Source organism: Emydura macquarii, unplaced genomic scaffold (assembly GCF_026122565.2).
Source record: "Emydura macquarii macquarii isolate MOO-44397 ecotype Brisbane River unplaced genomic scaffold, CSIRO-AGI_Emac_v2 contig_306, whole genome shotgun sequence".
Taxonomy (NCBI): Eukaryota; Metazoa; Chordata; order Testudines; family Chelidae; genus Emydura; species Emydura macquarii.
Genome location: NW_027130443.1, coordinates 12,443,103 through 12,467,136, shown reverse-complemented (window position 1 = coordinate 12,467,136; position 24,034 = coordinate 12,443,103). Strand labels below are relative to the sequence as shown.

Genomic DNA, 24,034 nt, shown 5'->3' with positions numbered 1-24,034 from the left:
CTCGGGCGGGAGAGCCGAACATGGAGAGCACTGGCTGCCAGCCAGCCAGCCCCCGCCCTGAGCAGAGAGCGCACGGGGCCCTGGGCGGACGGAGGGAGATGAGCCGCCCCTGCCCACTGGGGCTAGCGGAGGGGCTCCTGAGACAGGCTGGGGCAGTCATTTGAATGGCCTGGCTAGCGACAGCGCCAGGCCTTGCCGCCACCTGGGAGCCCTGCTGTCTCCCGGGGACAGGCCGCAGCGTGGCTTCGGGCCCCTTCAGCCCAGCGCCGCCAGGAGAGAGGGGCTCGTGCGCCCATCTAGGGAACCACCCAGGGGTCTATGGTGGGGTACCAGCTGTGGAGCCCCCCCTTGTTCCCCAGGACATTCCTCCTCCCTTCCCCACACCCGGGCTAGGCACAACCCTGTGCCCCCGGGCTCATCTCTCCGTGCGCCTCTCTGGTTAGGGGGCGAGCCCCACGCCGCTTTCCCAGCAGCGACCGCACTCCTAGGGACTAATCCCCGCCCCTTTAATCAAGCAGTGAAGTAGCTCCCACCCCGGCCCGGCCCTGCCCCTTCCCCACAAGCAGACCCGAGCGCTCCACAAACAGTAACCCACAGCCACGGCTCCTGGCTCCGTCCGCCACGGAGCTGGGGAAGGGACCCAGGAGTCCTGAGGAGGCTGGAATTCCGGGCCCCTGCTCAAACTCCTTCAGCGGGAGATGCTCAGAGCCCGATCCCGCACTCACAGCTACACCACATCACACCCACCAAGGATCTGGCCCTCATGCCTCTGTCACGCCTGCCTCCGGGCCGTGCCCTCCCCCCTCCTCGCCAGGATCTTTCTGGTGGAGAATCTTTCAGGGGCCAAAAATCCCCTCCCGCGTCTGGCTGCAGAGCGGGCCACATGCGGCCTCCCTGACTGGGGGTCCGGGGGAGGGGGGAGTCTGCTTGTTCCGGCTGGTCAGGTCGCTCAGCCGCAGGCCCCGGTTCCTGATACAGTGACAAAGCCACCAGCCACAGAGCGATCAGTGCTTCACGTTCCTTCCTTTGGTAACGCCCGGCCGCTCTCCTCCCAGCCCCTGGAGTTCTCCCATAGCCAACCCGTGGGCCACCTGCAATAAGCCACGCTGCAGGGACACTCGTTAGAAAAGAGACTCGTTTATTCTCGGGACATTGCAGCAGTTCCCACCGGGGAAAGAGGTGACCTCCGCCGCGCCCGTTTTCATTCCCCCCCACCCGGCAGGGGAGGGGGCAGGAGTCACAGGCCGCGGGGGGAAGGAGCAGGGGCCCTTGAATGTTTTGGTACAAAGGTGGGCCCAGCCACGGCAGTGCATACAAAGGCCAAACGGCCCCCGGGCCAGCACAAGCCGGAGAGGTGATGCAGGGTGCAGCATATCATGGCTACAGGATGCAGCACGCTGGGTGCCAGAGGATGCGGCAGATTGAAACAACTTCCTCCGATGGCCGGTGGAAGAAGTGACGATTGCCCCAGGCCAGGCGCCCTGGATTCAGCACGGGGTGCTGAGAGACTGCTGCAGAGGGAGGGAGCCCGAAGCCCACGACCCCAAACATCAGGGAGGGGCAACCGTTTCCAGATCCAGATGTGGGAGCTGGTGACTGCATCCCCCAGGTCGGGGTTGCAAAGTCCTGAGCGATTCCACACATGACGCCTGGGCCGGGTGAAAACTCTGCCACTGTCGGGGAGGGGAGATCGTGCCAGAAAATGTGACTCAACTAGAACCGGATACTTAGTTTCCTCCCACTTGGTGTTTTCTTTTTAGTGCAGGCTGGGGAGGTGCAGGAAGGGGATGGATATGTTATCTGAGCAGCGGATTTAATCCGTGCAATTCTTCACTCCAGGTGTGCATGAAGCTTAACGATTAACATCCCAGGCTCAGAACAGATGGCAGATGACAATGCAAGCCAGAACTGCCGAGAGGAGCAGATGAAGAGCTGGTTTTAAACAGAAAAAACAAACACACACAGGCCAGCTATCTGGGAACCTTTGATTCATTACCTTGTGAAAGGCACTAAATGGCAAAGCGTCACCAGAAACTTGCTGGAACTAGAAGGATGCGCCGGGCAGGTTTAAAGGCGCACCCAGCTCCGTTAGTGCAAAGTTACAGCGTTCTGGCCTGAGGAACAGAAATCGCTGGGGGTCAAGCTTAACAGCCATTCAAATCTCAGGTCCCCCCCACCCTGGGGCAGATCAATTGGCCGGCGAGGCTCTACCAAGCCCCCTATTCCCCCGGTGCCCTTCTGGCCCTGCCAATGCCGTTAACCAAGCCCCAGGTCTGACTTCAAAGGCCCCGTTCCTATCTCCAGGCTAGGACAGCCACTGTCCGCCCTGAGCTGCAAGGGCTTGGGAACATGAACGAGGCCGGACTTTCAGAGGCAGAGCAGAGCTTTGGAGAATCAGTCAACAGCGCCAGGCAGGACTGGGCCCCGCGGGGCGTGAGGGCAGGGGGCGGAAGGGTTGTTAGCACGGTCTGGACACAGTTGAGCCGGAGCTGAAGCGAGGGCCCCGTTTGCTCCCCCGTAACCCAGCAGAAATTCAGTTTTACAGCTGGAGTCTCCAGCACAGATTCAGCGTGGGCCAGTTTGCCCTGAAGCCAGCCGTCAGTTCCAGCCCATCTCCCTGCCGGGTCCTGCCCCCGATCTTTCACTCTGGCTCATCTCCTCCAACCCCTTCCAGCCTTAGCCCTAGGGCAAACCCTGACGTTTCTCTGCTGTTCTGAGCAGCTGGAAGCAACAGCCCTGCTGGTCAATATATCCAGCACCCAGACCATTAGCAGCAAGGGGCCTGGGCCGAGGAGGACGGAGATCCCCTGCAGGCCACGCTGAGAACCCCGGACTCAATCCCTTTGTGCACCCTGCTCCCGCCAAATTCCCCAGTGGCTGGACTAGACACGTCTCCATCAACTTTGCGGCTGGTTGCACCAGAGGTAGATCTGGCCCCAGGGCGGAGAGGTGCGTCACACCTGTCTCTTGCTCTTAGCGCTGCCAGCAAAGCAGGGGCTGGGCCTAGGAACCAAGCCCCGCTCATCACGCCAGATGCCCTCCCCGCTTCCTGCTGCGTCTGGACCTTCAGCCGCAGGGACGCAGCATCTGGGTCGAGAGCGGGGCGACGGCCAGGCCAATGATGTCCTGCCGCGGGATTTGAGCACCCAGGTAGCAACGTGCCCGTTAGTCAAGGGGGCAGAAAACCCCCTCCAGCCCGCAGAGACACCACGCTGGCAGCCTCATGGTGCTCGCTTTTCTCGGAGATCGCTCGCTGCAAAAGTCCGAAATGTGCCGCACGGTCCCGGGCCCAGGGAGGGGCTGTGAGCAAAGTCTCAGACATCCCAGGAACGGCAAACGGGCCAAACCAGTTGGGATGGGACCCAGAAGCCAGTGCGCGTTCAGCACCTCTGGGCACCCAGTCAAGAGGGTGGGGAGCATCAGTCGTAAGCCCTGGCCCACCCTGCTGAGGCGTGTTCCTGGAAGCCTCCCTGCCCCCCAGCGATGGGACTTCCGGGAAGAGGCATCCCGGGCCGGCACAGGTGACTGGTTTGCGGCTCTTGGGGCACATCCGCGAAGACCGAGATGGGCAGCATCACCTCGGACCTGTCCTTCCATCCCTCCCCGGTGTCCCCTCCCCCCGCACGCCGCTCAGTCGCTCTGGTACACCTCCAGCTTCTTCCCGCAGCGCAGCTCCGGCCCGTGAAGAGCTCGCCACATCAGCAGCATCTCGTAGGGGACGAAGCGGTGCACCAGCAGCAGCTCCTTGTAGTAGCAGGGCTCGAAGGACTCCAGCCGGGACGAGGGCACCCTGACGCCCACGGTCCGGATGCCCATGTGGGAGGCCGGGGCCAGCCCCGCTTTCTGCAGGCACATGCCCAGGTAGACGTCGTCTATGGGCAAGAGTTCGATGCCCAGCGACTCCTTGTAGATGGTGCGGGCGGTGAAGCCCGACATCAGCAGCCCGCCGCCCCCGCAGTAGGGCGGGTAGGTCTTGGCGGCGGTGACCTGCTCGGGCACGTAGTACTTGCTCCACTTCTCGCGGATGGGGCCCACGTTGGCGATGAGCTGCCCCACGAAGAGGTGCCGGTCGCCAGCGTTGTCCTCCCGCATGCCCAGCAGGTAGTGCACGATGTTGTCCGTGTTGGCGAAGACGTCGTCGTCCCCGTTGAAGACGAAGCGGGCGCCGGGGCAGCGGGCCTCCATCCAGCGGTGGAACTGCACCTGCTTGAGGGTCAGGTTGAAGAAGGTGTCGTGGAAAGCCCACTGCAGCACGTCGCCGTGCTCCGCCGCCTCCATGCGCAGCAGCCGGTCCAGCTTCCAGGCCTCCCGCGTGTCCCGCGCCGTCCCGGAGAGGAACAGCCGGCGGATGTGGACCCCTTGGTACGCCCTCTCCTCCCCCCAGGTCTTGCGGATGATCTCCCGCCGCTCGTAGTTCCCGGGGGATGACTTGATGGCCAGGAGGAGGAAGACCTCGGGGGACCCCGCAGCCCCCCCACACTTGTTGGGCGCGTCCAGCAGCAGGGGGAACTCCTTGCAGTGCCTGTACCGCAGGAAATCCTGGATGTGGCCGGGCAGGCTGGCGAAGCCGGAGATGTTGGCCGCCGAGGAGTTCTCCTGGCACTTGGGGACGGGCGGCTGGGTGGTGAGCACGCTGGGCTGGGCTGGGCTGGGGCCGGGGCCAGGGGTGCTGGCGGCGCTGACTCGCGTGGCCTTCTTCAGCAAGAACTCACCGTCATTGGACTGGAGGAGGAAGAGGAGGCCAACAAGCCCCACTGTGACCAGGGTGAAGACCTCGAGCTTGTAGCTCCTGCGGGACACCATCTTCCACTGTGAGGGAGACAGAGGCAGGAGCTGAGAGATAACATGGGGCTACATCTCCAAGCCTTCACCCCTCGCCTCCAGCCCAGCCCTGCTGGGGGGCGCAAGCACCTCCTCCTCTGCAGCTGCTGAGACGGCCCCCCTGAACCCCCTAAACACTTCTCTCCCCTCTGCTGCTCTTCCTGAGCTAGAGCCCTGGGCCCAGAACCTGGCTTCTGAAGCCATTTTTAGGCACCTGTTTTAAGCGGACGGTGCGCCTAGCGACCGCTGGCATCGAGGGAGAGCCAGGCGGCTGAAAACCTGCCTGCAGAAGGCATCCTGGACCCCTGCCACCTGACATTCCCACCCTCTTCCCTGATTGGTTCTTCCCCGCAGCTTATTCGCGGGATGGATGGGCCTGTGAAGAAAAGGGGACTGCACCACTTCCCAAGTGGGGCCTTTTTCCATCCCACCCCAACCCCACCCTGAGCAGTGTAGGAGAGTAACTCAAACCGAGCGCCGGGAATTAGATGCTGATCCGTTGCGGCAGATATTTGGACATCAGATTCCCAGCACCCGGGGGCGGGGCGGAAATGTACTGCACACCCAGGACTTCGTGACTAAGGCTGTGGTGCCCAGCAGGGGCCATGCAGAACTTCAGAGCAAGGCCGGGGGCAGACCTCAGCTCCCCCTACCGCCGACACTAAGGGAGAGCCTCCCTTTAGCGGTACAGGCCCAATGACACACCGTGGAGCAGTTCTGGTTCCACCCAGCAGATGGCAGCGGCGTGCACACACGCGTTTGAATGGAGGGCGGAGTCTAACCGTGCGCACGCAGTACCTAGCACAGACACACACCGCAGCCGCGGGGCCATCTCCGCCAGCCCGGTCATTGCTCTGCGTTGGTGCCGGGGGGGGTCTTGCATTCTAGAGCCCGTGATCCTTCCCTTCCAAGGCTGTATGGGGCTGTGGCACCCCAGAGACTCTTAGGGTCAGCCCCGGAGGCCAGCGCACTCCCTGGAGAGACTTGCCTGGCAGCTTCGGATCCGACCCCCTCGCGTCTCCCCCACGGCAATCGGGGGGACGGGGACCCGAGGGAAGCAAGGTGCTGCGTGAGGACCGAGCATGGCCAGGGAGCTGCCTGGGGGACTGGCCAAGTCCCCTCCCTGACGGTGGAGGCTGGAAAGCCGCCCCACCCTCCTGCCCCTCAGGTGGGGGACCGGGATCCCGCCCTCCCTCTGGAATCGCTGGCTGCGGGTGGCTTCAGACAGGCCTGGGGAGGCCTGTCAGGGGGGGGGTCCCAGTCGCTGCGGGACACCGGCCCCACAGCTTGGAAACGCCAGAAGCGCATTGCCTCTGCCGGCCCCACGGCGGGGAGAACCGGGGACGCTGCTGCTTCTCCCACAGCGACGCCGCCGGTCCCATTCCCTCAGCCTCGCCTGCGCCCGCCCAGGAGAATCCGGGGCTCAGCCTGGAGTGAAACCGGCTTTGCCCGCCTGGTTCTGAGCGCAAACGGGGAGAAGGAAGGCGGCTCCGGTGGCTTCACTCCTCCCGCACCCACACGAGGACCCGGCAGCTGGGCCCAGCGCTTGCGTGGCAGGGCCGCTCGGGACCTCGTGCTCGGGGATTCAAACCCCGCCTCAGCGCCAGGATCTCTGGGCTTCGGGTCATGGCAGCAGCAAGGGTCAGCCACAGCCAGCGCCTCTCGGGAGGGCGCTTGGGTCAGAGCCGCCCTCGGCGCGTCCCTCGTGAGTCTGGGATTTTCCACGGGCGCCCTCGGCCGCTTTCCTCGGGTGCGTTCACACCTCGTGCCCGCCCCCCAGCGCGCTCCATGCACACCCGGCGCCGGGCAGGTTGTCGACCTTTTTCTTTGGGAATCAGCTTCCTGCTTCTCCGAGCAACTATCAAACGCCGAGTCGCAGCAGCCACGCTCACCCTGCGGCCGAGGGGGGGACGACGCACAGCACCATTGAAAGGGGAGCACAGATCTGCCCCATCCCCACCTCATCTGACCTTCCTCTTCCCCACTCAGGTGCCCCACCTCCCCCACGGCCCAGGAGCCCCTACACGCCTCCCTTCCAGGAGTCTCAGTCCTGCAGGGAGCCCCCTGCCCTCCCCTCTCCCAGCCCTACTCCTTACCTTGCCCGTGGGGTGACAGCTCTGCCCCCTTCCCAGCTGGCCCCTGGCCCCGAGAGGAGCTGGCAGCCGGCAGGCAAGGACCCAGCACGCTGAACTCAGCAGAGCAGGACCCGGGTGCCAGCCCCAGCCCGTCCGCAGCCCTGGCACGTCCTAGTCGCTACTTGCACAATCTCAGCGCTTGTCAGGCGAGCACACAACAAAAATACTAGCCTAGAGACGTCACCTGCTGGGGCGAGAGTACAAAAACCGGCCAAGCCAGTCCCAAACCAGCCGGGTGGCTGTCCTAGCACAGGTACGAGCTTAGAAGCGGTCTGGCCGTGGGCCAGGAGCCCCCCGCCCTGGCTCCATGGCCTGTGGTCACACACACACACGCACACACTCGCCCCAGGTCACCCCTCTGTTCTTTTAGCCCTCCTGATCTGCCCCTCCTCCCTCAAAGCCTGCTCACAAAGCAGGCGGCCCCACAATTAAGACGCTGAACTAGGACGCGGGAGCTGCGGTTTTAACTCCTGGCTCTGCGCCCGGGGTGCCCACGGGCAGGTCGCTGCAGCGCTGCGGGGGCTTTGCCGTCACTGAAAACGGTGCCTTTTGTACCAAGGGATAAAGGGAGTCACTCCGCTGCAAAACCCCCGTGGAAACAAAGCCTTTGGAGTCCCCGCGCGGGGGTGGGGGGAAGGGAGCAGGCCCCACCGAGCTCCCAAGCGGCAAGCACCACTGGAGCCCCGTCTCCGGGTGGGTGGATTTCACTGGGACAGAACTGCCCCCTGCTGTGCTCCCCCGCCGCGAACCTGCACCTTGCGGTCAGTAAAACGGGGCAACGACCCTTCCTTGGTCTGCTTGCTCGGCTTCCACCGCAGGCCCTACACCCCAGGGCCGGCTTCTCGCCTCCGTCCCCCGATGCCAGCATGCACCTCATTAAAGCACAGTCCCGCTCTGAGCCCCAGATGAGCTCTGGACATGCACACGCCACCTCCCCAGCACACTGGGAGACAGCGTGGCGGAGTGGGGCAAACAGGGGGCTGGGAGACAGGGGGCTCGCTGCGTCTTGCCGAGAAGTCACGCGCCCTCTGCTCTTTCGGCGGCAGCTCTACGCATGGGCCGTATGTTTGAAAGCCCTGCATTAGGGTCTGCCTGGGCACACCCGGCACGCCCCGTACGCACGCCTGTGCTGCTGACCCGTCCCTGTTTCCCAGGGGTGTTTGCGAGGATTGCAGAGCTCTCCAAGCAGCACTGAATAGCACGTTGTGGACATTGGCAGGGAGTCTAAAGAAAACCCAAATCAGCTCTGTACTAAGCCGCATGGTTAACGTATTTGCCATTGGTGGATCTCAATGCATTTTACAGGCTTAACAAATTAACCCTCACACTTGCCACTCCCTGGCCGGTAACCACTTGTTAACATGCTGCAGCCAGGGGAAGTGATTGACATAAAGGTCACAGTCAATGGCAGAGCCAGAAACTCAACCCAGAAGTCCTGGCCCCCAGCAACCGCACCCGACAGCAAGCTTCCTCCTAGCAGCAGGAACAGGCCCCAGAAGAGGAACCAAGTGAATTGATTTGTCGGTTGGGGGAGAGAGGACGACAAAGTGAAGAAGGAAAAAACAATGGTTTCAGTTTCAACGCAATTGGAATTTTCCCAGTGTTTCTCACCAAATAGTTTTGTTTGTTTTAAGTTAAATGAAACATTTTGGTTGTTACAAAATAACTGGGAGAGGGGGTTTTTTTTCCAACCCCTTTTTGGTTTCAATTTACTACATTTCTAAATGAAACACCGTTTCCAAACAAAAACTCAGGAAACGAAGAGTTTTGACGTGTTTTAAAAAAAATTTCCATTTTTTTTTCAACTGAATTCGACCCAAATTTGCAAATAGCTTTAGTGCCCCTGAATAGCGATGCATTTTTTGGTGAATATATTATTGTTCATCAAAAAAAGTTTCACCCAGCTCTACCGAGACATCCCAACTCGTTTAAGGAAATTCTGAAAATATTTTGGGGCTTTCCTCCCCAGTCCTCAACCTTTCCTCCTTCCTCTTCTCTCCTGCCTACAAAAATCTGGGGGGAGGGAGGGGGTCAGTTTAAAAAAAAAAATTTTTGTTTTCTGTTGTTGGTTTTTAAAAAAGAAAAAGAAAAACACTAAAAGAAACTCCCCAAATGCACCTGTGTTCCCAGTTCAGCCCTGTCACCCCAACCCCCCCGTCCTCCTCTGGAGGCAGCTTTTCCCCAGGGAGGGTTTTGCTGGGGGTCTAAAATCTTCCTCACACACAGTGCAGCTGGGAACATGTTTCCCTCCCAGCACGGGAGCCTCTGCCCATGCAGCACGGCCAGTGGCAGCAGTCTGTCCCCGCGGCAATGTAGACACCCCCTCGGGCAGACGTTCCAGGGCTTGTGAAAATCCCACCTAGGAGAGCAGGCAAGTTAGAGCAAGCCCCGGCCTCTCACCAGTCTGGGTAGTTTGCACCTGGCATCACTTCTCCCTACTGCGTGACACTAGGTCACTTTGCCTCCAAGTTGCCACGTGCCTCGTCCCCTTTTGGTCCAGCCACCCCTCCTGCTTGCAAGAGGATCTGTGCCCCGGTGGAACGGCGCTTACCCGCACTGACCGGAACGAAAGGGATTCTTTGGCATCTGGCGCCCACCCGAACCGGGACGAAGAGTCAAACGAACAGAACTTTGGGCAGAACGAAACAGCTCCAAAAATATCTGACTCAGAAACATGGCGCCATCTCGTCTGGGAGGCAGCTTTCGTCTCCGCCACTGTGCACTTCAGGGCAGCGTGGTTCTGGGTCCCTCGGACCGCCCAGTCTGCCCCCGGGGCCCTGCTCCCCGCTGGCCAATGTAGGGGAGTAAAGAGTTAAAAGCTAGACAAATGGTCAGGCCTAAGTTACAGGGTACAGGGTCAAGGCACAGGCAAACCTTGTTTCTGCTAATTGGTGGGAATTCTAGTTAGAGGCTGTTCTCTCTCTCCATCTGCGCAGGGGCTGAGACTGATATCACTATCGCCACGCCTGCACAAGGTCTTTCGTGGGAAGAAAGCATTATCTTCCTTCCCCACCCGGCATGCCTTTACTGCAAAGAATGTTAGTGTGACATGGATAGGTTTTAAGGGGATGGGCCTGCCCTCTGTATGGTAATCCTGGAAACAATGAAGAGGGGCGGGTATAACTATATTCATCATGTAGTTGTTAATATCCATTTGACAGGTGCCAATGTAACCCAATCAGGGTCTATGGGAAGTTGCAGGAAATGGATTCATTTACATACTGCTTTGGATAAAAGGATTGTAAAGTAACCCCCTCCTTGCTCACTGGCGGCGTCGAGGCGGAACAAGCAGGCAGTAAAGGGTTCCGTCTCCCCAATCCGCTCCTGGTCGGTTATTTCTAACAGCCATCCTCTCCTGTGATTAGGTTTGGCAGAATTAAATTTAAAAAAAAAAAAAAAAAAAATCATTCCAACAGAGAACTGCGATGTTTCTCTTTTAAACATGTTTGTATCTGTCATGCTGGCTAGATTGGGGGGGGAGGGGGGAAGCATTTATTATATTATTTAACATCAGCATTTCAAAATAATTCATATGAGATATGCCGTGTCAGGTACTGTTAGAAAGGCTGTAATGTGCTAAGTAAGATGATGATGTTTATGGTCATGTGTTATGTGTGTAATGGAAGTTATGATTGATATATCTGTATTTCAAACTCTGCTGTGTCTGGGCGACACCCCAGACAGGATGGCTGCAGCACTAGCCTGCTTAATGGGACATTAAGAGATTCACAGGTACCAGGGGGAGAAGTCAGGGATATACCTGATGAGTCACCAGTCACTCATGTGACCCTGGACTCCATCTTGTTCCTGTAAATTTCCACAAGCAGCATGGCAAAGGCCAAAAGACATAAAAGGCAGCTGCACCACATGCATTTTGTCTTCAGCCTTCCTCTGGATCAACTCATCTACAACTGACCTGAAGCTGTGAAACAAAGGACTGAGACCCATCCAGGTACTGGATGTACACCAGAGGGACTGTACAAGCCTGCAAACTCCACAATTCTGTTAAAAACCTGATCTATATGGACTTTCAAATCATTTGTATGCATCTGATTGCTTTAACCCTTTAACATGTCTCTCAGTTTGTTTCTTTCTTTGCATAATAAACCTTTAGTTCTAGTTACTAAAGGATTGGCTGGCAGTGTGGTAATTTGGGTAAGATCTAAACTTATATTGATCTGGTGCTGTGGCTGACCCTTTGGGGTCAGGAGAAACCTTTTTGGTAAAGAGCATAGAGTTTTAAATAACCGGTCTCTTTACTGGACCTAGTAGCCAATTGGGAGCCAGAGACCGAAATGCAGTAAAGGGGGCTGTGTGTATTTTTATTTTGGCTTCTGGGTAACCGGTGTGGGGAATCAGAAGCACAGTTTGTGGCTGGTTGGGAAGTCTGACTTCAGTGCCACCCACCAGTGCTGGGAGAATCTGCTCTCCTTTTGCAGCCTGCCCTGACCTTTGCATTTTCAGGTGGCTGCTCTGGGCACGGAAGGTCACAATATCCATTTAAATTTTCACATTTGTGAGAAACTGTTGGGGGTCAGACAACACGTATTTAATGACAGTAGACGTTGAGCTTCAAAAAGTTAATGCTTTGTAGCCCTTGAAACACAAACACCCCATGTCGAAACGTACAAAGTAAACACCAGCCTTCAGGCAAACTCTGCCTTCTCCCCGCACTTTTCTTACTTTGCCACTTTGTACATTTCAATCATCATCTGTGGAAATATTGGTTGGTTGGTTAACGTGTCTGGTGAAATCGATCTTTGGATTTTTCTATGGGAAAATGTTTCAACTGAATTTTTTTCACCAGCCCACAGGTGGTAGCTCCCTGTATCTGGATCCCTGCTTTTTCTTGAGAAAATGCCTGTAATTTGCCCGTTGTCTCTCCTCTGGAGGAGATTCTACGGTCAGTGTCCCTCAGGCAGGGAAGGCAGAGGTTTCCCCATGTTTGAATTTTAATAATTAATCTCTCTCTATCTGCAGCAGAGGCACAAAGTCCAAAGGACAGCAGCCTTCGCTCTGCACGGACTATGCTTTGTGGGGGGCTGATGATTGCATGGATGCTCTAAGCCTGGCCTGGGGTCCCGACTCCTGCAGTCACAGGATGACACCAGAACCTCAGCTTCCACTCAAAAACAAAATATTCTAGCCCTCAGGGCTGCAAGAGAAGCTCAGAACACAACCTGTGCATCCCCTCTGCGGCAATGTCTGCCGAGAGCCGGAGACATCTGCTCCAAAAGGGGGGGGGAGGGGAGCTGCCCTGTGTAACTGACACAGCGACGGCTGCCTGAATCTGCCAAGAGCCAGAGACAATTGCTCTTGGGGTGGGGGGGAGCTGCCCATACATCTCAGCGAGCCATTACCTCCAAAACCCACGGGGAGAGTCCCACGGCGCAGGGCGGCAGCGTCCCTAAGGGCTCGGCTTGCCTTCGTCTCTCCGCGCACCGACCCGCTCACCGTATTGAACCGCACTCTTCACCAAGGACGAGAGAGGCCTGATCAGACGGTGCCAGCTCAGACGGGCCCAGTCACCCCAGCCGCCGAGAGCAGCATCTCAACCCAGCGCCAGCTACTTCAGGGCGAGAACCGCGCTTGGGGGAGGGGAGGAGGGCGCCGAGCGGTGGGAAGGAGCCGTCTCCCAGCCGTAGTTATGGCGATGCCAGCCTGGGCCGCTCGAGTCTCCACGACACGCTGGCACCGCATGGATCCCTGATAGGTGGATTTATTCTCCAGAGGCGTGCTGCACGCCACTCCAATTAGCCGAGTCCCTAGCCAGCCCTACAAGCATCTCCCAGGATGTTTGCTTAGCACCACTCAAACTTTCCTTCAGCAAACTGACCTTCTGACAGGCAGAGGCTGGCTGCTACTTCAAAGGGACTTTCCTGAGGCTCTTGCAAGGTGCCAGGAGCCCAAGGCCCCGGCAGAACCTCAGCCCTTGGGCAGGATCAGGCCCTACGTAGCTGGTGCCTCCCCTGTTCTGGACTGCAGGGACCGCTGTGTTCCGGTGGAGAGGGTCCTTGGCTGGGCCTTGCGCCCATTTGCACCAGCCTAGCCGGTCCCAGCTCACGCTTAGCAACACCCCCTCCAAACCACCAATCCTCCCTCTCCCCGTTACCAAACCCCCCCTGCCCGCTCCAATCCCATGGAAGCCCTGGGAGGGGCCCTTTCCCCCCGTTTTGCAGTTAATCCTTTTATCGGGGACAGCTCAGTCTCAGGAACCCCGAGAGGAACCCCCGGGTGGATGGAGGAACCCCCCGGCGAGGCAGCAAAGCCGGGCGTGAGGGGACAGGGAGCAGAAGTGGCAAGATGGAGAGAGACTTTGAAGAGGGCAGTCGCTCGGCTAAGCAAGGAAACGCCCATCGCCAAAATCCCCCTTCAGCCAGCGCCTTGGCACCGCCACGCTCCTCCTCTCTGCAGCCACCGCCGGCCGGCCGGGCGGAGAGATGCGAAGAAGCAGGTTCACTTCGATCACCAGGGAGAGTCCGGGCGAGGGAGGGAGCGGGTTTGCCAGCTAGACTCGCCCGGCAGGCGATGCAGCCACCCCTAGGGCGGGTCGCAGCGACGGCGCCCAAGAGCGAAACGCAGCCCTGCCTCTGGGGATGCCCGTGCGGCGGTGGAGCGGAAGAGCCGAGCAGGCCTTAGCCAGGAGACGGCCCTGCCCTTCGCAGAAAGGCGGCTGGGTTCTCCTGGGGCCAGCTCATTAAAGCTGGATGCTGCAGAGGGGAGACAGCACCGTCCAGGTGCAGCAAGCTGCAGTCTGCCTGTGAGGTCTCCTGGCCCCTCCCTGATTCACTTCGGAGAGTGGCCAGGTCAGCAGCCACTCTTCTGCTGAGTCCAGGGCCCCGCCGGTCATAGGAATCCCCCTCCCTCCAACCCAGGGCCTCGTCAGCATGGAAGCTGCAAGGCGGCGCTGGACCTAGCGAGCCCCCACCCCGAATCCTGCCTGTAGCTCAGCCTAAGCTCCCTGGAAGGACAGGAGTGTGCCCTGCACCCCCCAACAGACAGACAGCTCTGCAGACAGACAGCTCTGCAGGACGTGCCCTGCACCCCCCGACAGACAGACAGCTCTGCAGACAGACAGCTCTGCAGCGGCACCAGACCGCACCTCCCCTCCCAGCTGTGTTTGGGATGGACCGGAAACGGGGCGCTCTCCCCTTCCCCCCCGGCATGTCCTGCGGGCGGCTCCCGGGCTGGGGGGACTCATGCTACGCCTGTGCCAGCGGGCCCTTGCCCCGGCAGCAGGGAAGACAGGAAATAAAAGAGTCAGAGGAGCAGCAGGTGGCCGGGGCTGGAGTTGGCAGCCGTGAGCACATGTGAGCGGCATGGGACGGGCACCCTCCTGCTGGGTACAGATCACCCTTTGCCCCAGGCAGGTGAGATGCTTCAAGGGAGCAGACTCGAAACAGAAAGCGTAGCTGACTCCATCTCAGAAACCAGCCCCGAGCTGATGAAGCACGAGGCAGGGCCCGGCAGGGCGGGGGCGAAAATCAGCAGCCACAAAAAGGATTTCGGTCCGGTAGGCGCGTTTTAGTAAATCCTCCCCGCAAATCGTCTCCCGGCTGCCTTCCTCTCAGCAACGGGGCGGAGGAGTGGGGGAAGGAGCCAGCCCCGAACAGACCAAAGGGAGGGGGAAATGAGGCGCCATATCAGAATATATTGCCTGCCTCTCCAAGGCACGTGTGACCCGAGCGCCCCGCAGTCCGTGTCGTTTTTATCCTCCCAACGCCCCATTGCAGAGGCGGATCAGACGTGAGCCCAGGGCTCCCAACCCCCAGCCTGCGGCACTAACCACTGCACCATCCTTCCTTCCTTCCTCCCACCTTGGACTCTGCTCCCTCGAGACATGGGGGGAGGTTTGGCTGGCGCAATCTGGACTGGGTGTAGCTATGCGGGGAAGGAGGCCGTGCTGGCGGAGGGCGCGAGAGGAGAGCGGCATCTCGCTGCTGCTACCGAATCATTCAAATCTTCTCTGAGCAGGCCCGGCTCCTGCCCCATAACCCGTGTGGCCGCCGTCCAGCCGGCCCCCCACCCCCAGCAGCAGATGGGGCCTGGTTTCCAAAACGGTGCAGCACCCGCTACCGGGACAGGATTTTTCCAAACGCCCAGCGGGCAGAGTCCGCCCTGGCGGGCACAGCGCCTTTGACGGCTCATTGCTTGGCCCAGTCTCCGGTGCCGTCCCAGGCCAGGTCTCCCCAGCCGCCAGTGACAGATTCGTTCGCCTCATTCCCCGTAGAAGGGAGAGGGTTTTCTCCACCCCCCCACCCTCCAAGTCCATAGTCCACCAGGGGATGACACTGCTGCCTATCACCCACTTCGGAGGCACGGCTTTTGGGCCACTTGAGGCCGGCACAGCCTCGGTCCCGTGACCCAAGATGTTCCCCGCCATCCTGGCGGGTTTTATCCACTCACCTGAACCAGGCGCCGTGCCGTTCGCTCCATACAAAGGAAGACACCCGCCCCCCACCCAGGGCCAGGCAGGAAAACCCAGCCACCTGTTACTGGTTGAAGCCTGATAAAAAAGAGCAGTTTATCCAGAAAGGGAACAGAGTGGCCGTCTCAAAGAACAGCAAGAAAACCCCTTACTGGTGCCTCCATTTCTACTCCCCCATCTCCCTGTATCGCCCACTCTCTGCTCCTGAGAGGCTGTCCCACTGATGCAGAGCAGAGCCCCCCATCGCCCAGCACAGCTCAGTACTCACTGCAGAGTTCAACGCCGCTTCGCTCGGGGACCCCGGAGCAGCTGCTTCCACCCACCAGCCTGGTGCAGCCTCCAGCAGGTGACTGGGAAGCCGTAGCGGCTAACGAGGCAATCAGGGTGTTTGCCCCCTCCCACTCAGGAGGAGTTAAGTGGCAGCTGTGCAGTGGCTGCTGGGCAGAATCCACCCACCCAGGAGTGTCACCGGGCAGATTTCCACTCCAGGGGGCAATTCAGAACTAACCCGAGGGCCCCAGACTAAGATGGGGGTTAAATGGGAGGTCCAGGCCCTCGAGGTGGAGTGTGCAGGGTGCTGTGCTGCTGTTCTGAGCTGGGCTTTCTTCCTCACCTTGCTGTGCCTCAGTTTCCCCTCCCACCCTTTATCTGTTTTGTCTCCTTGGACTGTAAGCTCTTGGGGGGCAGGGACTCAGCCTGTATATGTGCAGTGTCTAGCAGAACCCTGCTCACTGCTGGGGCCTCTAGAAACTGAGTCGTACCTATACGTTAGAAGAAGAAGGTGGCGTTTCACAGGGAAACGCAAGCCAGCTGCGAAGGACAGGAACAGCTCAGTTCAGGTGATGAGGGCGAACAGCGCCTCCCGGCTGCAAAACAGGGGCTTGATCCTGCTCACTAAAGTCAACGGGCGTTTTGCCCCAGGCGAGGCGGGGATGTGCCCTGCACAGGGTAGACAGGCCAAGGCAGCTGTGCGGCCAGATAGCCACGTCCAGCTGACACACAGACGTGCAGCACTGGGGTGAGAAGCAGAGAATGCTGCCCCGTGGCCAGGAGGATCCTCTCTGTTAGTTGGCAGCAGTAGTAGGACTTTAATCCTTGATGCAGCAAGGCGGCGACACAAACACACACAGGCTCCAGCAGTGGTGCCTGCTTGGGATTTTGTTGCCAACACAACTGATGGGAAAGACACTCCCCCATTTCCTGCCCCCTGCCTGCAGAAATTAACCCCCAGGGCAGCCATTCAGGGGGAGGGCCAGGGCTTCAGCACCTGCTTCCAATGAAAGAAACCTCCCCCTTGCCTAGGGAGGATGTTCCCACACCCTTGTGGTGTTCCTGCTCTGACTGATTTCCCAGCTGCCTTTGGAGCCAGGCAGGCCAGGGGGTGGATGATGGCTGGGGGTGGGGAATGACCCTTCCCTGCCTCCCAGGAGTGGTGGCTGCGAGGGTCGACTCTCCTTTCTGGGTGTGAAGTGCTTGGAGATCCCCAGGCGGAAGGGGTGTTGCAGGGCCTAGCACCCCCTCCTTGGTGTTGTCAGCGGGACCAGCTGGGGAAGGGGCTAGGACGCCTGTGCTGGGGGACGTGGGCCCAGCCGAGACCCAGAGCAGGCGGCGGCAACAGTGGGGGGATGGCTGAGAGGCACACGGGGTCACCCCGGGAGCCCTGGCCTGTGCTGGGAGGGAGGCCAGGGGACACAACCTGAGGCTGGTTCTGCTGTCCCAGCCTTCCTGGTTACCTAGGCTGGGGCGGGGTGGCCCATGCAGATCTGGGGGGGGGGGGGGGGGTAGATGGTCCCCCTCCACCCTGCCCAGGGCACGGCTCAGCCTGCAGGCCAGGCTGGGTCAGGAAGGGACTCGCCAGGGGAGGGGGAGCCCTGCTGACACCTTCCTGGTCTGGCTTTGCCGCTGAGCTGCCTTGGCCCCTTAGCCGGCCCCGCTGCAGGCCCAGCCTCCCAGCAAAACGCCAGCTCGCAGCCGCTCTGCCCACCTGCGGGACGGTTCCCACCCGGCTCCCAGCGTGGGCCTGGAATAGGCCCTGCCAGGGCCACTTCCCCCCCCAGGGACTGCTGGCCCCGCGGGCCAGGGAATGGGGGCACCCAGGAGAGGTCCAGTCACCCTGGGCATTGGTTCCTCTCCCCGCGCTACAGGGGGCAAAACTGGGCCGGGCCCAGCAGCTCCCCGTCCCCGTCCCCCTCCCCTCCATCTGCTGACGGCAACCCCGGGCGTTTCCCTGTACAACAACTGACAGTCACTGGTTTGATTCTTTCGACGGGGGGGCACATCCAGGGCTGGACACAGGCTTATAAACCTCCCCCACCACCACCATCACTTTTGCTTCCCCCCATAGGCGAATTTCCTGTAACCACCCAGGCAGGGCTGGTGCATGGGGGTGAGGGGGGAAGGTTGGGGGATCAGGCCCTGCCCCTAGTTCCCCCATGGGAAGACCTAGGGGGGATGTGGCCCTGGCTTTAATCCCTTGCACATCAGCCCCCCCCGGTTCTCCTCCTCCCCTGGCTTTGCAGACCTACCTCCATCTGCCCGGCCTCCACCAGCAGCAGCAGGAAGGGCGCTTCGCTTGTCCTAGCTCAGGAAATAAGCTGCAGCCACGGCCGGATGCCAGCCGCGGGGCTGGGAAGGAAGGGGAGGGCGGTTGAGTTTGATGAAGCCTGGGGCGGCTTCTGCTCTGAGGGCAGCTGCAGGTGGCTCCTGGGCTGCTGGAGAAATAGCTGGGCCCTGCCCTTGGACCCCCCCTTCCCAGCAGGGCTGGAATCCCCTCCCCCCAGCCTACAGAGTGAGGAAACTGAGGCAGCAAGTGGCAGGGTTTTGGCCTGCGGGGCTCAGCAGGGGCGTGGCAGGGCTGGGACTTGAACCCGCTCATTGCACGCGGCGCCGAGCAAACAGCAGCAGCCTGGGAACGCCAGCGGCTGGTCACACGTCAGGCCCCACGGGTCAGTCAGGGAGTTTTGGGGGTGGAGAAGTTGCCCGTGGCAGCGCTGGCCTGTGATTGATGCTTGTGGCATCAAATGCGGAGCTGGGGGCCCGCCCTGCGTGCGGCTCTCACACACTCAGCCCCGTGCCGCTGAGCCCAGCCAAGGGCCTGTGGTGCCCACCTGCCACCGCGCTCAGACCCCGGGGGCCGGCCGTGTGGTACGGGTACCCTGGCAGCCGACGCACGCAGGGGAGACGCCGGCCCTGCCCGAGACAGCTGGGGCAGGATGTGAGGGCACCTGGCACTGAGGGCCGGGCTCGGACGCCCCATGAGGGGGAGGGTCCCAGACCCCAGACTCCACCACTGCACGTTTGCACAGCCAGCCCCTCCTCCAGCCCGTCCAGGGCCTCTGGATCTAGGCTGGGGGTTCAGGACCAGCTCCGCGACCCCCCCTGCCCAGAGCCAGGGGGGCACCTCACCCTGTGGGAGGGATGGAGACTGGGGCCAGCTGGGGCCCCCCAGCCGGGAGAACCAGCCGCCGGAGGCAGAGGCACACCCCAGAGCGCACCGGCGGGCTGCAGCTTCCATGCAGACGTGGGCCCTGAGCCGGCGCTGGGAGGCGAGCGGCAGCACCCGGCCCACGGAGTTCAGAGCGAGAGGGGCCTGCACCCCTGCAGGTCAGAGCCAGCGCGCGGGGCAGGAGCTCAGCGCGGCAGAGAAAAGGGGCAGAGGAAGCAGACAGGTCCTTTTATTAGAAAATAAAGTGTTTATTAAAAGGGCGACCTCCCCCCCCAGCTTCCTCCCCCCGGACAGCAGCTGGGAGACGGGAACGGCCGGTTCTCCATCAGCAGGAGGCGACGCAGCTACAGCAAAGAGACCCCGGCTCAGCGGAGGGGAATCAGGCTAACAGGGAGCCGGGCTAGTCTCTGTCCAGTGCAATTCTGAGCGGTTCCCGCAGCGTCGCTCCTCGCCCGCGTGGCAGCTGGTCCCTCGGGCAGGGGGCCGGTCCCCCGCTCCCTCCCACCTCTGACTTTGTTCCAGTGTTTAAAAACCCCACAGCTGAGAAACCCCCGGAGGCAGCAAAGGGCTGAACCAGCGAGCGGCCCCTGGGGCTGGGCTGTAAAACCAGGAATGTGCAAGGGGGACCAGCGTGGCCAGTCAGGAGCCAGCCAGATAAATGCCTGGGGAGGAAACACAAGGGTGGGAGGCCAGGTGAAAGGAGGGGGAGACAGATGCCAGCGACTCCCCCCACGCCGAGCACAGGGCCTTGGGCCTAGCCAGACTCCACCCCCCGTGCTCAGATTACATTCCCCTCCCTGGGAACCCCGGTATTACAGCTTGCGCCTGGTCCCACTCCAGATCAGGCACCCTCGTGCCAGGCCCTGTACAGGCAGAGACAGGCCCTGGCCTCAAAGAGCTTTCAGACACTGGATGAGAGGGGAAACTGAGGCACAGTGGCAGCGAGGACGGGGAGGCGTCCTCGGCATGCAATCGGCCCATCCTTCCTCCCCCTTCCCCCACAACGTGCCCAGCTGCTGCGGTTACCTGTAGCGAACCTCTTCTTCACCAGCGACATCCTGCAGCCGCTGCCCGCCAGCTCCACCTCCACGCCCTGTCGCTTCACTGCGCCCTGCGAGAGAACAAGGGGAGGGGGTCACCAGAGGGGCGGTGAGCCGCCCCCAGCCCCCCCACTTCCCCCTCCCAGCCACCAGCCTGGCTCCCAGGCCAGCGTACCCCAGGGGCTCCCCGCTCCCCCCGTGTCAGCCCCCGGCCGCTCTCACCCCGCTGCCAGGGGGCAGGGGCAGGTTCCCCACCGTCGCCTTCAGCTGCTCCACGGCGGCCTGGCCGCTGCCGGCGGCGTCGCACGGCTGCAAGGGCTTGATGCGGACGTAGATCTCGGGGTGCTCGTCTTCGTCCTCGTAGTCCGAGTCGCTGGAGGAGCAGCCGTGGGGCCCGCCCGAGCCTGAGCCGGTCAAGGGAAAAATCCCCCAGCCTGGAGCGGGGCCGGGCCCCCACCTGCCATTCCCCAGGCCGCCCACTAGATGCCGCCCCACCCCAGCTCACCGCCCCTCTCTGCGTGGGACCCAGGAGTCCGGGCCAGCCGGGCTGGTTCCACCCTCCTTCGGGCAGGCTGGGACGGGAGCCGGGTTCCGGTCCCGGCTCCGCCACCGACTCCCCAGGAGACCCCGGGCCGGTCCCCGCAGCGCTGGGCCACCGTTCGCCCCACCTGTGTGTCCCCAGCTCCCGGGGGGCCCATTCTGGGGAGGGGCGGGCATGCCCGGAGAGAGACGGAGGATCCCTCCCCCCAACGCGAGGCTACGTCTCTCAGGCTCAGCCCAGGGCCTGTGGGGTCCCGGGGCGCCCGGCAGAGCCAGGGGGTCTGAGCCCAGCCTGGCCCCCCGGGTGCAGGGGGTCTGCCGAGGGCGTAAGGATACTGTTCTGGGTGACGTCAGGCCGCAGGGTGAAGCCCTCCTCGTCCTCGTGCGGGCAGGTCTGCGGGGGAGAACGCGCTCTGCCCATCCCTCACCCCTGCCCACTCCAACCTGGAGCCACTTCAGTGCCACGGGGACACAACATCATGTCCTGCCAGGAGACCCCCCAACCCCAGATGCTCCAGAGTCAGGACCAGATGTGGCACCTGTAGCGTGATTTAGCAATGGCTGATGTCTTTCCCCGACTTGCCGGGATTCCTACAAATGAGCAGAAACCTGCTGCTGTTCTATCACATCTTCACCTCAAGCATTTCAGAGCATGGCTGGAATTAGTGATCAAGTCTGCTGTGGCTGTGTGTGTGCGGGTTGAGTGGGGAAGGGGGAGCAGAGAAACACTTGCCACTCTACAGCTGAGACCGAGTGAATGACAGAAACGGAACCCAGGAGTCCTGCTCCTTAGCTCTGTGTCCACACCTGCAACTCCAGGACAGAGTCACATGGTTCTAAGCAAGCGGTTTCCTCCGGGCAGGGCCAGTTGCTCTGAGATTTATTGCCCTGGCCTCGTGTGTCACGCCCTGTCCTTTCCTAGGCCGGCAGTGCTTGTTCCCATGCTCGGCAGGTTGGCAGTGGAAGGACCTGCCCCGGTTGGGTCCCTGCTGCCGCGCCCACGGCCGGCTGGTTTGTCGCGCCCACGGCAGCTCCCTGTCATTTATGGCTGAGCTATGCCAGGGACAGGGTTATATGGGGCCATGCCCTAAACTGGAGTCCAAGCACCCGTCATTTCCACACAGCCCACGTCACAGCGGCTGGGTGGAGAGATCCCGGGAACAGCCAAACCAGGCTGGCTGTGGAGCCCCCCCTTTTCCCCCAGGACATTCCTCCTCCCCTCCCCACACCCGGGCTAGGCACAACCCTGTGCCCCCAGGCTCGTCTCTCCATGCACCTCTCTGGTTAGGGGGCGAGCCCCATGCCGCTTTCCCAGCAGCGACTGCACTCCCAGGGACTAATCTCCCCCCTTTAATCAAGCAGTGAAGTAGCCCCCACCCCACCCCGGCCCGGCACCTTCCCCACAAGCAGACCCGAGCGCTCCACAAACAGTAACCCACAGCCACGGCTCCCGGCTCCGTCCTCCACGGAGCTGGGGAAGGGACCCAGGGGTCCTGCTCAAACTCCTTCAGCGGGAGATGCTCAGGTCCCGATCCCGCACTCACAGCTACACCACATCACACCCACCAAGGATCTGGCCCTCATGCCTCTGTCACGCCTGCCTCCGGGCCGTGCCCTCCCCCTCCTCGCCAGGATCTTTCCGGTGGAGAATCTTTCAGGGGCCAAAAATCCCCTCCCGCGTCTGGCTGCAGAGCGGGCCACATGCGGCCTCCCTGACTGGGGGTCGGGGGGTCTGCTTGTTCCGGCAGGTCAGGTCACTCAGCTGCAGGCCCCGATTCCTGATACACAGTGACAAAGCCACCAGCCACAGAGCGCTCCTCCCAGCCTCTGGAGTTCTGCACAGCCAACCCGTGGGCCACCCGCCATAAGCCATGCTGCAGGGACGCTCGTTAGAAAAGAGACTCGTTTATTCTCGGGATATTGCAGCAGTTCCCACCGGGGAAAGAGGTGACCTCCGCCGTGCCCGTTTTCATTCCCCCCCACCCGGCAGGGGAGGGGGCAGGAGTCACAGGCCGCGGGGGGAAGGAGCAGGGGCCCTTGAATGTTTTGGTACAAAGGTGGGCCCAGCCACGGCAGTGCATACAAAGCCAAACAGCCCCCGGGCCAGCACAAGCCGGAGAGGTGATGCAGGGTGCAGCATATCACGGCTACAGGATGCAGCACGCTGGGTGCCAGAGGATGCGGCAGATTGAAACAACTTCCTCCGATGGCCGGTGGAAGAAGTGACGATTGCCCCAGGCCAGGCGCCCTGGATTCAGCACGGGGTGCTGAGAGACTGCTGCAGAGGGAGGGAGCCCGAAGCCCACGACCCCAAACATCAGGGAGGGGCAACCGTTTCCAGATCCAGATGTGGGAGCTGGTGACTGCATCCCCCAGGTCGGGGTTGCAAAGTCCCTGAGCGATTCCACACATGACGCCTGGGGCGGGTGAAAACTCTGCCACCGTCGGGGAGGGGAGATCGTGCCAGAAAATGTGACTCAACTAGAACCGGATACTTAGTTTCCTCCCACTTGGTGTTTTCTTTTTAGTGCAGGCTGGGGAGGTGCAGGAAGGGGATGGATATAGCCCGACACCACCACGCCCCATTCGGGACACTGCAGCCCATCCCACCCCATCATCATTGCCCCCCCCCAGCTCCCATTCCCACCCCCACGCATGGACTCACTCACCGCAGAAGAAGACGGGGCTGACCTGCCAGTCGACCATAAGGAACACTGGACTAATGAGAATCATTTCACCCCGTATGCACTTTGGTACTCTTTCCTACTGGATCCTGCCCCCAATGACTTTACTATGCATTGAAATGTGCCCTCATGCCCACATATGTATCTCCTATCGTCTTCCCCTGACCTCCACTCTCACCCCCACACAGGGACTCACTTGCCTTCCCTGGCAAATGCCTCCCAGGGACGCCCCCTCCATGCTGGATTGCATCCCCCCCCCTCGCATACCTCCCCTGCAACCCTCAAGCCCCACCCCCCCAGCCCCTCCCACGGGGCCACAGCTCATCCTCGATCACCCCCTATTCCCCCCCCACTGCATATCATCCCCGGATGCTGTATTACTGTGCTTTTTGAACGTTGACTATCGCTTTATTGTTTTGTGCTTAAACATTTCCTCTAATAAAATGTTTTAATCTGAGCAGCGCATTTAATCCGTGCAATTCTTCACTTCAGGTGTGCATGAAGCTTAACGATTAACATCCCAGGCTCAGAACAGATGGCAGATGACAATGCAAGCCAGAACTGCCGAGAGGAGCAGATGAAGAGCTGGTTTTAAACAGAAAAAACAAACAAACACAGGCCAGCTATCTGGGAACCTTTGATTCATTACCTTGTGAAAGGCACTAAATGGCAAAGCGTCACCAGAAACTTGCTGGAACTAGAAGGATGCGCCGGGCAGGTTTAAAGACGCACCCAGCTCCGTTGGTGCAAAGTTACAGCTTTCTGGCCTGAGGAACAGAAATCGCTGGGGTCAAGCTTCAAATCTCAGGTCCCCCAGCCCTGGGGCAGATCAATTGGCCGTCGAGGCTCTACCAAGCTCCCCCCCAGCCTCCGCCCCCGGTGCCCTTCTGGCCCTGCCAATTCTCACGTTAACCAAGCCCCAGGTCTGAATTCAAAGGGTC

The 24,034-nt window shown here is 60.8% G+C and overlaps 2 protein-coding genes across 2 annotated transcripts; both read right to left on the bottom strand.

Annotated features, from left to right (window-relative positions):
• Nucleotides 1–294: 294 nt before the first annotated feature.
• Nucleotides 295–17,763, bottom strand: B3GNT3 (UDP-GlcNAc:betaGal beta-1,3-N-acetylglucosaminyltransferase 3). Its single transcript, XM_067559946.1, has 2 exons — nucleotides 15,653–17,763; nucleotides 295–4,809 (listed from the first exon to the last, which is right to left on the bottom strand). Exon 2 carries the CDS (start codon nucleotides 4,801–4,803, stop codon nucleotides 3,631–3,633), a length of 1,173 nt encoding a protein of 390 aa, XP_067416047.1. The 5' UTR covers nucleotides 4,804–4,809; nucleotides 15,653–17,763; the 3' UTR covers nucleotides 295–3,630.
• A 1,560-nt stretch (nucleotides 17,764–19,323) lies between these two features.
• On the bottom strand, nucleotides 19,324–20,695 carry LOC137160976 (F-BAR domain only protein 1-like). Its single transcript, XM_067559981.1, has 4 exons — nucleotides 20,538–20,695; nucleotides 20,092–20,273; nucleotides 19,856–19,940; nucleotides 19,324–19,491 (listed from the first exon to the last, which is right to left on the bottom strand). The coding sequence occupies exons 1-4, from the start codon at nucleotides 20,584–20,586 to the stop codon at nucleotides 19,469–19,471; spliced, it is 339 nt and encodes a 112-aa protein (XP_067416082.1). The 5' UTR covers nucleotides 20,587–20,695; the 3' UTR covers nucleotides 19,324–19,468.
• Nucleotides 20,696–24,034: the final 3,339 nt, after the last annotated feature.

Coding starts and splice junctions, on each gene's coding strand:
- B3GNT3 (XM_067559946.1), bottom strand. CDS start 4,803: ATGGTGTCCCGCAGGAGCTACAAGCTCGAGGTCTTCACCCTGGTCACA.
- LOC137160976 (XM_067559981.1), bottom strand. CDS start 20,586: ATGCCCGCCCCTCCCCAGAATGGGCCCCCCGGGAGCTGGGGACACACA. Junction 19,941..20,091: donor CCCTGCCCCCTGGCAGCGGG/GTGAGAGCGGCC, acceptor GTTCTCTCGCAG/GGCGCAGTGAAGCGACAGGG. Junction 19,492..19,855: donor GAAGAAGAGGTTCGCTACAG/GTAACCGCAGCA, acceptor TTTCCTCCCCAG/GCATTTATCTGGCTGGCTCC.